The following is a 15,639-nucleotide window of genomic DNA, read 5'->3' on the forward strand; positions in this document are numbered from 1 at the left end:
CTACCAAGAGCTACGCTACTCAGTTATATACTTATTGGTACTAGTTTAAATGTATTTATCATGTACACGTAATCAGGCAACCTGTGCTTAAATAGATCAAGAGGTAGATAGTGATGTACAGAAAAGAAGACAGTGAATGCCAGTAATATTTAAAAATGCAATTAAAGACCCTCGTGTAAAATTAAAAATATGTTTAAAAAGAGTAATGACATTTAATTTAAATAGAATATTTCAAACTATTAATTCATTTTTCCTCAATTTAATTATCGATATGAGGGTTGTGCGAATGATATTCGAATTGAAGAACTCGAATTATCGTAATATTGGCAAATGTTCAAATTATTCGTAAGTTTTAAAGTTATTTAAACGAAGTATTCATGAGATTTTAAATTATCAATAAATTTTCAAATTATTCGATTAGAATTTAAATATTGAAACTTCTAACACCAAACTTTTAACTCGTGATAAATTACAAAGAGTTCATCATAATTATTTATAAATAATTCGAATCTTTCAACTTTGAATTTTTGAAGAACTTGACGTCACAAATAATTTTAAAATTTACGAGTAATTCAAAGATTTTTAATTTTTTTAAAATTTTATTTGAATTTTAAAACAAACAATACTATTCGATTTGACACGAATAATTCATAAATTCAAATTATTTGTAACTTTGCGAGTTATTCAAACGAAGTATTTGTAAGATTTCGAATTATCAATAAATTTTCAAATAATTCGATTGGAACTTGAATATTCTAACTTCTAACACGAAAATTTTTAAAAACTCGCGATCAATTACAAAGAATTAATCACAATTATTTACAAATAATTCGAATATTTCAAATTCGTTTAATTTTTCAAGAACTTGAAGTTTACTAAAATTTGAAAATTTACGAGTAATTCAAAGATTTTTAATTTTTTAAAAATTTTATTTGAATTTTAAATCGAACATTATTATTCGATTCGTCACGAATAATTCGCCATTACAAATTATTCGCACATCCCAAAAAAAAAATTTACTTGCCCTAAGAATTTTTTGAATTCTAAATTGAAAACAAAAATTTTCTTGCAGCGAGAAAAAATATACTGCGTCAAGAAATCTTTTTTTCCTGTGTATTTTTGCTATACAGGCTGGCACTTTTTTTGCAATCAATAATCTATGATTTGATGACAAACAATGTTTTAATTAAAGTAAAAAATTTTCATTGTAGATTGTTACGTTAATGAACAAGAGAGTTATTTGACAAATTGACAGTTCCAATGCGATTATTCATGAAAACTTTTTGAAATTAACAGAGTTTCTTTATAAAATTTACTTCCATAATAAATTTTTAATAATAAAAATTTTTTTTTTTAAACTTTAATCTTTTCCTGACATATTTTTATTTATAATTTATCGAGAACCTTTAAATTAAAATATTTATTAATGATATATAGTGTAAACAATTAAATCGTTCACTAGATAATTATAATTAGTGCTGAAATATAAAAATACAAGACAGTAATAAATAAATTTATTAGACGATACAGGGCGCGAAAGTTTCATTCCGGTTATCAGAACGTTAATTAGTAACAGGCATCGCGATAACGCGACTAAGTCAGTGACATTTTCATTCTATCATGCAGTTGCTATTTAATTCGATAATATATATATATATATTAATATACATCCTGAAAATCCTGAATGGACATTCGACGTGCTAGTAATGAGTGCCGGAAAAATAATCTGTTATTATAAAAGCATAAAATAATGAAATATCTAAGTTGATTAAAACAAGATATACATTTTAGTAAATAAATATATACATCAATAGTGAATAAATAATTATTCGTACGGCAGTTTATTTCGTCAGATCCATCACGGCAGTGGGGACGACCATCACAACGACGTCTTTCATCGAGGCATAATCCATCATTGCATCGAAACATTCCACTCGGACATTTGGTAACTACAATATTTTTTCCATTCGAATATATATTTACGTATATAAATAAGCAACTTTTATAACCCTCAATCAAATTAAGCATAAAATACAGTTAGAAGTTTTGTGTATTTGGGTTAAAAAATTATTTGGTTAAATTTTTGTGTTGATTTTTAAACATAAATCTGTTAAATTTTGAATAAATTCTTCAAATGATTGATATTACGGCGAAAATATTGATCTTATAAAAAAAGTTTTGAAACAAAAGTTGTAGGAAATTTAATTTTCTAAAAAAATGTCTTATATGATTTTCCTGTGCGACCAATATTTTCACCGTAATTCAAAAATTAAGATTCTTAATGAATTATTCAAATTTTTGTTAATTAGGAAAATGTTAATTTTGAAATTACGGTGAAAATATTGGTCTTACAAAAAAAGTTTTTAAACAAAAGTTGTAGGAAATCTAATTCTCTAAAAAAAATGTATCTTATGTTTTTCTTCTACGACCGATATTTTCACCGTAATTCCAAAATTAAGATTCTTAATGAATGATTCAAAGTTTTGTTAATTATGAAAATCTTAATTTTGAAATTACGGCTTTTTTATTAGGCCTAATCAAAAATTATAGGAGACATTATTTTTGTAAAATTAAATTTTGAACAACTTTTATTTGAAAAACTTTTTTATACCACCAATATTTTCCCCGTAATGTCAAACATTTGACACCATTAATTGTGAATTATTAACTTTAACTGTTTTTTTATGTTAAATAATTAGAAAATCTGGAATTAACATATTTCTTGTATTTGAAAATTAACACAAAATTAGTGTTTAATTTAACACAAAATTTCAAACTGTAAAAATCAAGCAGAAAATAGTTACCGCAATTTGCTTCGTCAGATCCATCACGGCATTGAATGAGACCATCGCATCTTTGATGTTCGCGTAAACACTCACCACTTTTACATCTCCATTCATTGATCGCACAGTTTCCTTTGTACCATATAGATAAGCATTTGTAAAGCATTCAAAATTTAAAATAAACAAAATTATAAATAAAAAAAAAACAACGAAAATATTGCAAGCAAAACCGCTGCTTCGATCTTTGATTGTTTTTTTAAAAAAGATAAATAAAATTTTCCGAAAGCAATGCATCCGTCTTACCACAATCACGTTCGTCGCTGTTGTCTGAACAATCGGGAATACCATCGCACTTGCGACGGAGAGAAATGCATTTCCCATCTCCACATCGCATCTCAGTTCTTCCCGTGTCACATTCTGTTGGCCTTTCCGTGACCCGTCCAGGGACTGGCAAATCTACTCGGATATACACACCCAATGGTCACGATAATTTTCCGTAATATATCTACATCTAGCAAGCAAATATTAAGCATATTTTTCACATTTTATTAATAAACATAATGCTATGAGTTAACAAGCAAACAAAAAGTAGCATCGTGATGCAGAGTTAAGTTGTTAGCTACTGAGAAAAAAATATTCAGATCGTATTTTTAAATTGTTGCTAAATAAAAAGACAATTCATGAACTATGAAATTCACATTAGCAATTTAACGTTCATATATTTATTCATTTAATGATTTAATGTTACTAGTACCATTCCAATAAATATTATTGTAGCAGATTGATCAGTTGTTATTTGTTATACTATCGAATATAGAAGACCTGGGCAAATTTACAGATGTAACATTTTTTAAAAGTTTTCACATGCTAAAAATAAATATTGAATTTTCAGTTCATAAGTTTATTCTAAGAAAAAAAATGTTTTATATTTTTTTATCAACCCGGAAATGAATTGAAATGGAGGTTTTAAATTATCAGGATATTTATATTTTCATAGTATGTATATAATTTTGACAACGTGCTTCTCACAAGAATTAATGTAACCTAAAAACGGAGTTATTTCTAAGAAATGTTTTCCGACAGCGGAAACAAAAACAGCTTTTTCAGTAAAATAACTTAAATTCCGATAAAATCCTCACAAGATGACAGTTGAAAAAAAAAAGTAAAATTAATGGTCTGACATTTCTATTAAACAAATGACCTGTATCAGAGTTTAAATTTGAAAGCCTTCATTTAACGAGCAGAATAGTATATTATACACCTAGGGGTATAATGAAGGCTTAAATTTTTGCTTTTGTTTAAGGGAAGAATAGCACATGCGCTAATTTTTATCATTTCTTTTCTTATAGAAGAGTAAAACGACTTTCTTCCTTCTTAACAGGGCAGGAATTTAAACTTTCAGTGCAGGTATGGTGAAAAAATCATATTTATAACTTTGATATCTAATGTCTTATGAACCAATGGCTATAAAATAATTTTTTTAAAAAATAAAGAATTTCGAAAATGACTTAATGATTCCAGAAATATATGTGTATATTAATAATATCATAAATTAAAAATTTTTTAAGTAACGGCTCTGCCCAGCTCTTACATAGTAATAATTACTCGCTTGAAATAAAATTTTTTATTATTAATCAAGAAAAATAAGGACTGAATTTTATTATTTTCATATTTTATAATCAAGCTGCTTGAAGAAGTTTAAATTAAGCAAAAATATTAATGCAAAAATTTGCTGGTTAAGTGAAAATAGCGGTCTGAATAATTTGTTAGGAAATTCTATAATAAGCAATCGACAATGTTATTCATTCGGTAACAAGAATGAAAATAAATAAGAAATAAAGAGGAAATTTAGCGTACTGGGAGGTGAGTAGGTGATGTGAGTAATGGTACTGTTTGAGAGATTCTCCACTCCACAGTTCTCATCACTTCTATCTGGACAATCTGGATGTCCATCACACCTATAGATGTCTTCGATGCATTTACCACCAGTGGCGCATTTGAACTGCGTAGGTGTGCAACCTCGATCTGTTAGAAGCAGCGATGATTGCCAAAAAAAGAAATATAGACACACAAACTTATAATATAAGCAATTAAGCGGCTGTTTAAAATTTATATATTGAAAATTAAAATTATTCATTTTTAAAATATTATATGTATATAAATAAAATAGTTAAGAACGATAATTATGTCTATTCTTTTACACAGAAAAAATTTAACTTTAATCAAGAATTTTGTTTTCATAAAAATTGAATTTTTGTTCCAAGACAATTTGTTTTTTTAATTCGAAAAAATGTTTACTTGCATCAAAAACGATAAAATTTTTTATTTATGCATTTTAAACTGAGTTTAAATTTATTCTCTAATCAAAAATTATAATGATTTGAACAAAATTATTTTATTCTTTAAGTAATAGCGAGATATTCTTGTTCCAAGTATTTCATTCTCTTGGTTTGAGGCCCTAGCGACTAAATTCCAATTCTAACTTTATTATGTACTTTCTTTTTTAAATTAAAAAAATCATGTGAAAGTTACTAAATATTTTGACGTTGTAATTTAATTCTTAAAAAACTGACTTTGGACGGGATCGAACTCACGTCCTTTCAAATAGAAGTTTTGCCTATCCAGTAGATTGACTACTACGATGTATTACACTGATAGAAGTATTTATTTGACATTAATAAATGCATTTATTTGAAACAGTTTTTCAGCCTTATTGGACTGAAATAAACATTTATTTGCCTCAAATATAGTTAATAAATCTCATATTTGAATGAACATCACTGTGATTTTTTACTACAGCGCCACTTTCTGTTTACAATACTTTTCAGTATACTGTCTAGGGTAACAAATCCAAAATATAATCAACTAAATATTGTTTTATAAATAAAAAAAATGCTGAATATTTTTTAAATTAATTACTGTACGTATTATTTTTGTTAAAAAAATAAACTTAAATGGGACTATAAGTTATTTGTTATAACCCTACTTAATAAGCTTCATGTGTCATTTCCTATTTAAATAAGCCATTTATTAACTATTAATAAATCTTATTTGGTTCAAATAAATTCTTCTATCAGTGTAGATGCTTAAATTTTTGCCATTGTTGTTTTCAGTCAGTAATACAATTGGAACAAGAACTTGAGGTTCTCTGAGCAAAAAAATATTTCTTTACCCTGATAGCTCGAGTTGCTCGTCAAAAAGTTGGTATTAATTTTCATTAATTTGCGAGCAACTTGACAAGTTGTTGACAACTCTAGCTTTTGCAACTTTTGGCTACAAGTTACCGCCCATTTTGAGAAAATTGACGCCAGGAAGAAGCTGCAATTCGAAAGCAGGTTTCTGAGAAAATCGAAGGCAACTTTCCGTCATCTTATGATTGCCATCTTTTGGCCACCAATTTTCTCAGAAAGTGACCGTCAACTTATTGGATTTCAAACTTTTGCCACCAAATTTCTCAGAAAGTGTCTATCAACTTTGAAAGTACCAACTTTTGCGGCCAACTTGGCGTCTAGTTGCAGCTATTAGTTTGACACCAGTTTCCCGCCAACTTAGCTATCAAGGTAATTGAACAAAATTATACTCGGGTCAAAAATTTGAATTTATCGATTAAAGAAACTTTTTCTCAAATCAAGAATATCAATTATAAGAAAAAAATATTCTTGAACCAAAAATTTTTTTCTTTATCTTAATATTCTAAGGTCAAGTAAATTCTTCTCGATTTAAGTTATTTTTTTCCTGTGTACTTAACTGGCTTTCGTGACTACAAATTTACTCCATAAACACAAGAAAATAACAGATATTTAAAAAAAGTTAAATCGACAAGTTTTAAGTACTTGTTTGTTATATTTGTGATAGAACTTTAAATCGATTAAAACAAATTGAAACACGACAATTGGCTTACATACGTATTCATTATATGAAGGATAAAATTAAAAAAAAAACTACCTTAAGTACTCATGTGTAAAAATAAGTGTGATATATAACTCAATCATCTTTGAAAATAAACGGACCGTCGAGTATTATTGATTGAGATAATGTACTTTATATATAACATTATCAAAATAATAACTTTACTGTTATATTTGGTTAATGGCTTGAATATTAATCACTAAATTAAATTAAAGTAAAATTAAAAACAAAAATCAATTACCGTTGACTATAAATTTATATCGCATTACCCTAAGAAATGAATATAAAAACTAATAATTGTTTGGTTTAAAAAAGTTAGTTTGTTAATAATAGTGATAATTTTCTTGTTATATAAAAAAAAATAAACTAAAAAAGCAAAGCATTCACGAATAAAATTTCTATACCGCAATTAAGCTCATCCTCTGCTCGCGGACAATCGTCGAATCCGTCGCAGACTGAACTCTGTGGAATACAAGAGCCATCTCCACAAGTGAAGTCCATAGAAGGGCAAGGCGCCAAACCTGCAGTGGCCAGTTATAATAAAAGTATAGCTCTTTATCTAACGTCTCAATTCACATGTTATTTTAAATATCAGATGCCTTTAATTAGCGTTTATTTAAATTTTACGTCAAGATCATTTTTCAAGTGTCAATCTCCACTTGATACAATAATCCAATTAAATTGAGACGCTGGTAAATGAAAGTGAGTACTAAGTTTAAATACAGATGTAAACATTTAAAGCGGCTATGTAATAAATAACATTAATACATAAAAGCACCACCTAATTATTTTTAATTACCCTGTTGTAACAATTAAAAACAATTACATTTTTCCTTATTAAAGCTTCCTATCATAAGCTACGTTTTTAATTTATATACAGTAGTCGATTATTGATGAAGTGACATGAATATGACTGTAATATGAAAAAGTAAATTATGATGCGTGTAATATGGTGACACGACCGATGATCCATCGGCAATTGATCCTAGCGACAATTGTTCTATCGATAATTGATTTGAGACACTATTGATCTGAGTGACAATTGATTGAATAATATGATTCGATGGTAGTTTATCCTCAGAATACTGAATACTGGTGTTAATTCATTTCACTAGATAATTTTTTCTGCACGCATGTAGAGCAAAAAATTTTTGGTGTGATCCCCGAGGATTTTACACGGGAATCGAGATTTTAAATAAAGATTTTTACATTTACCATAGGTGGTATGAACGTTTCAATTCGTACGATTCAAAATTGAACACTGCGTTGTGTAATTTTCACACCGTGTTGAAAATTTTAACACCGAATCATTCACACCACACCGCGAACTCAAAATCTTTTACGGTGTATGTGTGGTAGTAATAATATACGATTGTAATTACATATATACAAAACCTGTGAAACAGGGCACAATACTATTGCACGTGTGTTTATATATTCTTGTAACTACACCACCCAAAACCTGCACTGTAAAAAACCTGGGGACCGTTTTCACACCTAAAGTTTTTTACAGTATGCTATAGAGGGCACATGTTTATACCTTGACATTTGATTGATATTTTATTCAGGGGTACGAAATCAACAATATTGTAAACATTATTTGTATCAATTATCACTCAGATCAATTGTCGGCGGATCAATTGTTTTTGGATCAACGGTCAAGTAAACCTGAAATGTATTATTTACTATACACAAATATATACATTTATATATAGTAATACTGGACTTTTATAGTAATGAAGTAATTAAAATATAAAGAGCGAAGAATAGTTGACAAAAAATAGTATAAATAATCATTGTTTGTTTTTTCCAATTTTAGTTTCATTTTGAAACGCAGAATAAAATTGAAAGTTGTAGAAAAATAACGAGGTTGCTTTCTTATGTACATTTTCAAGAAAGCTATTATTTTACAGCAAGTTGTGCAGATACAGACAAAAATATATTGAAGATCCCATATTACTTTTATTGACAACATTTTGATACCTTCGTAATCGTAATAGTTGCACAACTCTGGATCTTCATCTGATCCATCATCACAATTATTGGTACCATCGCAGATTAAATTCATGGGAATGCATGTATTATCATTGCAGGGAAATTGATTATTTTTATCACATGATAGTGTTCTTTGATCGTTATTTGTTACTAATAAAGAATCTGCAGATTTTTCTTTTGAATTTTGAAACGATGCAGATTTCAATGTTCTTGACGAAATATCATTTGTCAAGTCATTGAAATAATCACAATTGTTCTCATCAGAACCGTCTAAGCAATCAGATATTTTATTGCAAATCTTTTCTTCATTGATGCATTTATTATGATCACAAAAATGCTGATTATCATGACAATTATCTTCAAATGCTGGTTGTTGTGTTGTAATCACAACTTTAAATTCCAAGTTATCATCGGCTATCAATTCGTTTTTTTTCATTGCTAATAATTTTACAGAAAAATTTAAATTATTTTCATCAGTAATTTCATTATCATCAGGAATATCTGATGACTTATTTTCACCATAAATTGGCCAATTGTTTATTTCCGTTGAGTTTGATCTACTGAGCTCAGGTTCGTCAATAAATTTTTCTGTATTCTCTTCAGAAATAACCGGGATAAAATCAGGCATAGGACAACCCCATAACCAATTAAAAAGCCACCATGAACATACGGTAGTAGTAAAAATCGAAGGTTGTGTTGAAGAAATATTGCTGGTATTTTTAATGTCATCAGAAAAATTTGAAAAATATTCAGTTGAAGATGGCGCGGTAATGCTTTTGATGGTTGATGAGGTTAAATAAGTGGTAACACTTGTAGATGAAGAAGTAGTACTAGTTTTTTTACCTTTTTTACCATTTCCATTAGCATATTTATTTTGTCCCTTTTTTTTCCTCTCTTGCTTTAGTACCTTTTTATTAACTTTTTTGTCATCTTGAGCTTCTGTTTTAATTACCTCTTCTGATTCAACAACCGGTGTCACCATTTTTAGTGTATTCGAAATTGATTGATTGGATTCTTTAAAATTTATCTGTTCTGAATTGACGCTTTCCGTTGGTTCATTCAATGTATGCAATCTTTTCCGATAATGCATACAATCACTGTCGCATATCGATAAGTTTGAATCAATTGACGTCTTTTCATCACTTGTTACGTTAAATATTTCTGAACTTTGAGGTAACTTTGAATTATTACCCAAATTAAATCTTGTTAACTCGTTGATATTTTTATCCAATAAGTCAGAATGTTCAGTTACAGTTTTATTTACTGATGACTTATTAGATTTTTTATTAATTTTATTTGGTCCTTTTTTTAACTTTCGGTTTTTGATACTTTTGCCATTAGTAGTATTCACGTTTATATCTAACTCTGGTAAACTGTTATCATTTGATCTTTTATGTCGAGAAAAAGCTGCTTCAGTTTTATTAATCACTTTGTAGGTTTTGTTTCTATCAAAATATTTCGGATTTGATTTCGTTACGTTCCATTTTTTAAAATAATTATAAATTTTTTTTCTTTTGTTTGAATAATAATTTGTAGGATAATTAATTAGTGAAGAATTTACATCCAATATGCGGTGATTAAGAGAAAATTTACGATTTTCTAATGGCCCATTGTCGTTATAAAAAGCGGGATTAGAAATATTTGACTTTAAATTTAAATTTATCGGCTGAAATTGCCATCCAGGTGTTAATTTATTCATTTGTGGCGTCGAGACTGTTTTATTTTTAACAAGTATGTTTCCCCTTAAATCTGTTATTGAATAATTATTCATTTTTTTTAAATAACTTGGACTGTTACTACTGTCAATTACATTCAATAAAGATTCATTAAGAACTTCATAGTCAAATTTATCATCTTTTTTTAGATACTTATTGACTTGTCGACGATTCGGTGGGTTCATTGAAATCATAAATTTTGGATAGCTTATTATTTTTATCACTATCTCATTTTTTTCACCAACTTTTTTTGTAGGTCGATTTTTTTTATTGCGATAAAATAAATTTTCCCTAAATTTACACCAATTATTTCGAAGCTCATTTGTTTGATCGATCCATTCATTGAAATTTTTCGGTACATTTTTATTTACTGAAAAAATAGTCGTTATGTTAGTCGATTGTGAAGTAGAATTAGGATCAATTACATTCGCAATTGAATTATTCTGCGATTCCAATAACGATTTGAAGTATTTATAAACAGCACTCGTATTACTTTTATACTTTGATAGCCTATCCATAATGTCTTGAGCAATTATTCGTTTATTATAAATGTCATTAAAGTAACTTCGATTTATAATTTGTGAAAATAATTGTTTATTTTTCTTCATTTCATTAAAATTATCTGGTGAATTTGAAGTCAGTTTAATTTGATCTTTATCTAATTCCGCAATTACTTTTATTATTTTTTCCATTGTCGATTTAATTTTAAATGCTCTATTAAAATGTGATTCATTTTTCTGAGAGGATAAAAAAAGTCGATGCTGATTAGATAGTAGATATTTACTATCAGTAGCATTAATCAGTTCCCATTCTTGTTTGGGTGAATTGATATCTTTGTTATTCGTTACATCACTTGCCAACATCGAAAATAAATCCGGAAATGATTCTAAAATTGGGTCGATAATATTTTTTCCCGAATGTGGTATAAGTGCACTAAGTTTTTTTTTTTTCATTGACTTTATATAATTAATTCTTCTGATTTTTTTAAGTTTTCTCAATTTTTTCGATAATAGTTTTTTTTTTATTAGTGGGATTATTTTTTTTACGTTGTAATAATTACGCCATGTGTATTTGTCTACGATAAAATATGTCGATGAATGAAATTGTGAAACTTCTAGTGGATCCGAATCACGGTAATTACCGTAATTTATGGTATTCGGAAGAATTACGGCATTTTACGGTAGAATACCGTTGTTTACGGTGTTTTGCGGTAATATACAATATTCAACCCGAAAATACGGTATTTTACGGTAAAATACCGCAATTTATGGTGTTTGACAGAAAAATACGATATTATGCGGTATTTTGGGTACAAGTACGGTATTTTACCCGAAAATTCCGCAATTTACGGCATTTCATGGTAAAATACGGCACTTACGGTAAATGTACATTATTTTAGGCAAAGGCGCGGTATTTTTACCGTAAATTGCGATGAGAGATCGGTAATTTACTGTAAATTTGCGATAATCCTACGAGTTTTTACCGTGAAGTGAAGTCTTGTACTGTAAAAACGGTAAAAATATAAAACATACGATGCTTACCGTAAAAATACCGTAATGAACTGTACATTTCCATAAATTGTGGCAACTTTGTCGTATAAATACCGTATTTTACGGTAAAGTACGGCAAAATAGGTAAATTATCGTAATTCGGATCTACCAGGGAGATGTTATGTAAATTATTTAGTATATGTAATTAGTTAATGATTATAATTTTATGCTACTAATAATGAATGTAAATGAATTGTCATTGTTAAATGGCAAAATATAATATATTTTATAAGTAAATAAATAGCGCGATGAAATAAAATAAATAATAGTTACCACATTGATCGTTTTCGTCTGATCCATCACGACAATCATTCACGCCATTGCACTGCAATTCGTAGGCGATACATTGGCCATCGTTGCAACGAAACTCGGTAGCTCCACAACCTGATCCACATAGCAAAAAGCACCACTCATGCGAAATTTTATAACAATAATCAACAGCTACCACCTTCTTTTTACCCTTCGATTGCTCCATCACCTACTACTCTACAAGCTTGGAAGAATCTTCTACGAGATTTTACTAACGTTTAAATTTTTAAAATCAACTTATCGATCCGATAACTCTACCGCGAAAGTTCGGACAGCGTAAAAAGTCGAGGGTCCGACGCTTCTTCAATTACAAATTCATTGGATTTATATTACTCCCGTTATTATTAATACTACGTTTTCTTTTTTTAGTTTAATTACTCGGGTTATAAAATATGTCTATATTACGTATGAATTAATTTGAGGTATTAATAGCGTAATTGATATTTGGATGATAACTTTGTAGAGTTCTATTAAAAAATTTTTATCTACTTAAATTTATGGAAATAATTGACAATTGAAAAATAATAACTTACCACACTGATGTTCATCCTCGCCATTTCTGCAATCATTGATTTTATTACATCGTTTATCGATACTCACACAGCTGCCATCTGCGCAACGGAACTGATCACTGGTACATGTCGTTACTGCAAGTATAATAATTTATATTATAAATATATAATATGAAAATAGTGGAAAATCCAAAAGTGCACACCTCAATCGCTCATGATAATTATTAAGTTTATTTTCATTTTTAGTTTTTTCTTTCAGTTTAATTTCTATTATTTAAAATTTTAAATATCCCGCCTTTTTTTTGTAGATGTCGTTTTTTTGTTTTTTAGACCTACTGCGACTAGTGCTGCCGTCAGTAGTTGATGGAAGAAAAAAAAATAAAAAATAATAATAAAAAAAAAAAATGGCGGCTAAATTTTTAATGAATTACCGGTTTTAAGTTTTTTATTAATTACAATTAAACAAAAAAGATTTAGATAGAGATTTTTCATAGGGTTCTTGTGGCAAAAGATACAAAGGTACTAAAAAAAAATTAGGCCAATTTATTATACTTTTTAAAAGTTATTGTACTTCCAAAAGTTCATACGGTCATTTTAAATCAATGGAGGCATGAATCGACTTTATACCGAGTCGAAATTATTTCATAATAAATTATCTTTGTACTAGGATACAATTTAACTAATTTTAGTGTAATAAAAAAGTGTAGAGATGATTTAACGTGAATAAATTTGTCGAAAAAATAAAGTTGATCGCTTGAGGTGTGCAATAATTATAACACAGTTTAAATAAAACTTTAAAATATTTTGTTAATTAAAAAATTTAAACAAAAATAATAAAATAAAAAAAATACCAGTGCAATTTAATTCATCAGAACGATCTGGACAGTCACTTCGACCATCACATTGAAGAGATCCATTAATACAGCGACCGTCGTGACATTTAAACTGACCAGAAAGGCAATATGATGGCGCTAAATGGTGTAAATGAAAATAAATAAAATAATAAAATCATAGAATAATTAAATTAAAAAATATTACTGATGTTTAAAATAAATAACGAATGAGTAGAGGGAATTTTTGAAACTAAAAATATTTGATATAATTATTAAAATAAAATATTAATAAAAAGGACATATATTTTAATAAATTGTTTTTAAAAAAGAGCTCATAAAATTTAAATTGCTGTTTTTTTTCTTAAGCAAAAAATTTTATAATTAAAAAAGTCAAAAAAAATTTTAATTGAATGAAAATACAATACAAATTAATAATATTTCAGAGTAAAAAAAAAAAAAAAAAAAAAAAAAAGTTAAATATAAATTTCGTTTGATGAATAATAAAAATTAAATTCAAATAACTTATGACAGATATAATAATATGTCCCTTCAATTTAAATATTAAATAAAAGTTTAACATTGGGACTGATATATTATTCGTAATTAATAATTAATGTCAGCTATACTTCATGCAGTTCGGTTAAAAGTTTTGTTTAATAATTTAAACCATATCTTGTACTTTAGCAGCTTTGAATAATTTCTCAGGTCAATTATCCAATGAAGTTTCACCCCAACAAATTTCTACATGTGTATTTAAATGTCTCAGGAGCCGATAATCGAAATAGCTAAAAAATTCGTTCTGCTAAAATTTTATGAATTTTTATTTCGAATTATCGAAAGACAAAAAAATGAAACCATTATTGTCTATGCTTGACTTAATATAACTACGTAATTTCTTGATTATAAAGAAGATTACCAATTGATTGAATAAAATTGAACTAATACTTAATCAAATAAATAATTCATACTGTAAAATTCGCAGTTGAGTTCATCGCGACCATTGGAGCAGTCATTTACACCATCACATTGTCGCTCTTTTGGAATACAATAGAGCGCAGCACATTCAAATTGATCTTCTTTGCACGCTGTAAACATTATTGTTCTGTTTCTTTTTCTTTAATCATGTTAAGTCATGAAAATTTCTGTCGAATATTTTAACATCACATAGTTGAAGAAATGTAGAGAACGATAACACAAATAATGACACAAAGACACAAAGAGAAGAACAGCTTAGATGTATTCAATAGAATATAATGTTCAGTTCATGTGAGATAATGATCACGGAAGATCGAGAAATAACATAAAACGATAAATTATACACTGTAAAAAATTTCGAGTCCACGGTGTGGTGTGATTGATTTGGTGTTAAAATTTTTAACACCGCTGGTGTGATATTTTATTACTATTATAAAATATACTACATCAACAATAATAGTGATTAACTACACTTGGAAATTTTGTGTATTTGTGTTAAAAAATTAATTGGTTAAATTTTTGTGTTGATTTTTAACACAGAAATCTGTTAATTCAATACGAACCGTTTGTGTTATTTTACTTTAACTGATTTTTGATGCTAAATGATTAGAAAATCTGTAATTTAACAAATTTCTTGTGCTATTCGAAAATTAACACAAAATTTGTGTTGTTTAGCTAAACACTCCCGCGCGTTTCTTCATTACTATAACCAAGCAAACCATTGTAGCAGCATTGTCTGCAAGGAAATTTGGATTATAATTGATTTACAATTAAATATAATAATAGATAACTTTAATATTTTTATGATCAGGTTCAATGATTTTTTATTCTCATTTTACGGGAGGATAATTCATAGCTCCGTTTTTGAAAAATCACCGAAAATCGAACTAATTGGTTGCTAAATTAACTTAAGTTGTACTAAGGTTAGATCAGTATACTTGAGTTGGTTAGGTCATGTGCTTATATTTATCAGTTAATTTTAACACGAAAAGTCTGTTAAATTTACAAAAATTTTCTGTCAAAATGACAGATTTTGTGTTCAATTTTTTAGCATAAAA

The 15,639-nt window shown here is 27.9% G+C and overlaps 1 protein-coding gene across 18 annotated transcripts in view; it reads right to left on the reverse strand.

Moving 5' to 3' along the window:
* The window catches only part of LOC103575973 (basement membrane-specific heparan sulfate proteoglycan core protein), a 105,005-nt gene that overhangs the window by 26,304 nt on the left and 63,062 nt on the right, over positions 1–15,639 (reverse strand). For 4 of the 18 annotated variants that reach the window (XM_014445068.2, XM_014445076.2, XM_014445087.2 and 1 more), the window contains 8 exons: positions 14,575–14,691; positions 13,625–13,744; positions 12,795–12,908; positions 12,226–12,336; positions 8,676–10,772; positions 3,087–3,242; positions 2,805–2,915; positions 1,836–1,949 (listed from right to left, as the gene is read on the reverse strand). In XM_014445068.2, coding sequence (XP_014300554.1) covers positions 1,836–1,949; positions 2,805–2,915; positions 3,087–3,242; positions 8,676–10,772; positions 12,226–12,336; positions 12,795–12,908; positions 13,625–13,744; positions 14,575–14,691 — 2,940 coding nt within the window. Of the gene's footprint in view, positions 1–1,835; positions 1,950–2,804; positions 2,916–3,086; positions 3,243–4,640; positions 4,809–7,096; positions 7,214–8,675; positions 10,773–12,225; positions 12,337–12,794; positions 12,909–13,624; positions 13,745–14,574; positions 14,692–15,639 lie in introns of all 18 variants that reach the window. The other 14 variants (XM_053739082.1, XM_014445092.2, XM_014445075.2 and 11 more) reach the window with 14 other exon arrangements.

This window comes from Microplitis demolitor, chromosome 5 (genome assembly GCF_026212275.2).
Source record: "Microplitis demolitor isolate Queensland-Clemson2020A chromosome 5, iyMicDemo2.1a, whole genome shotgun sequence".
Classification (NCBI taxonomy): Eukaryota; Metazoa; Arthropoda; class Insecta; order Hymenoptera; family Braconidae; genus Microplitis; species Microplitis demolitor.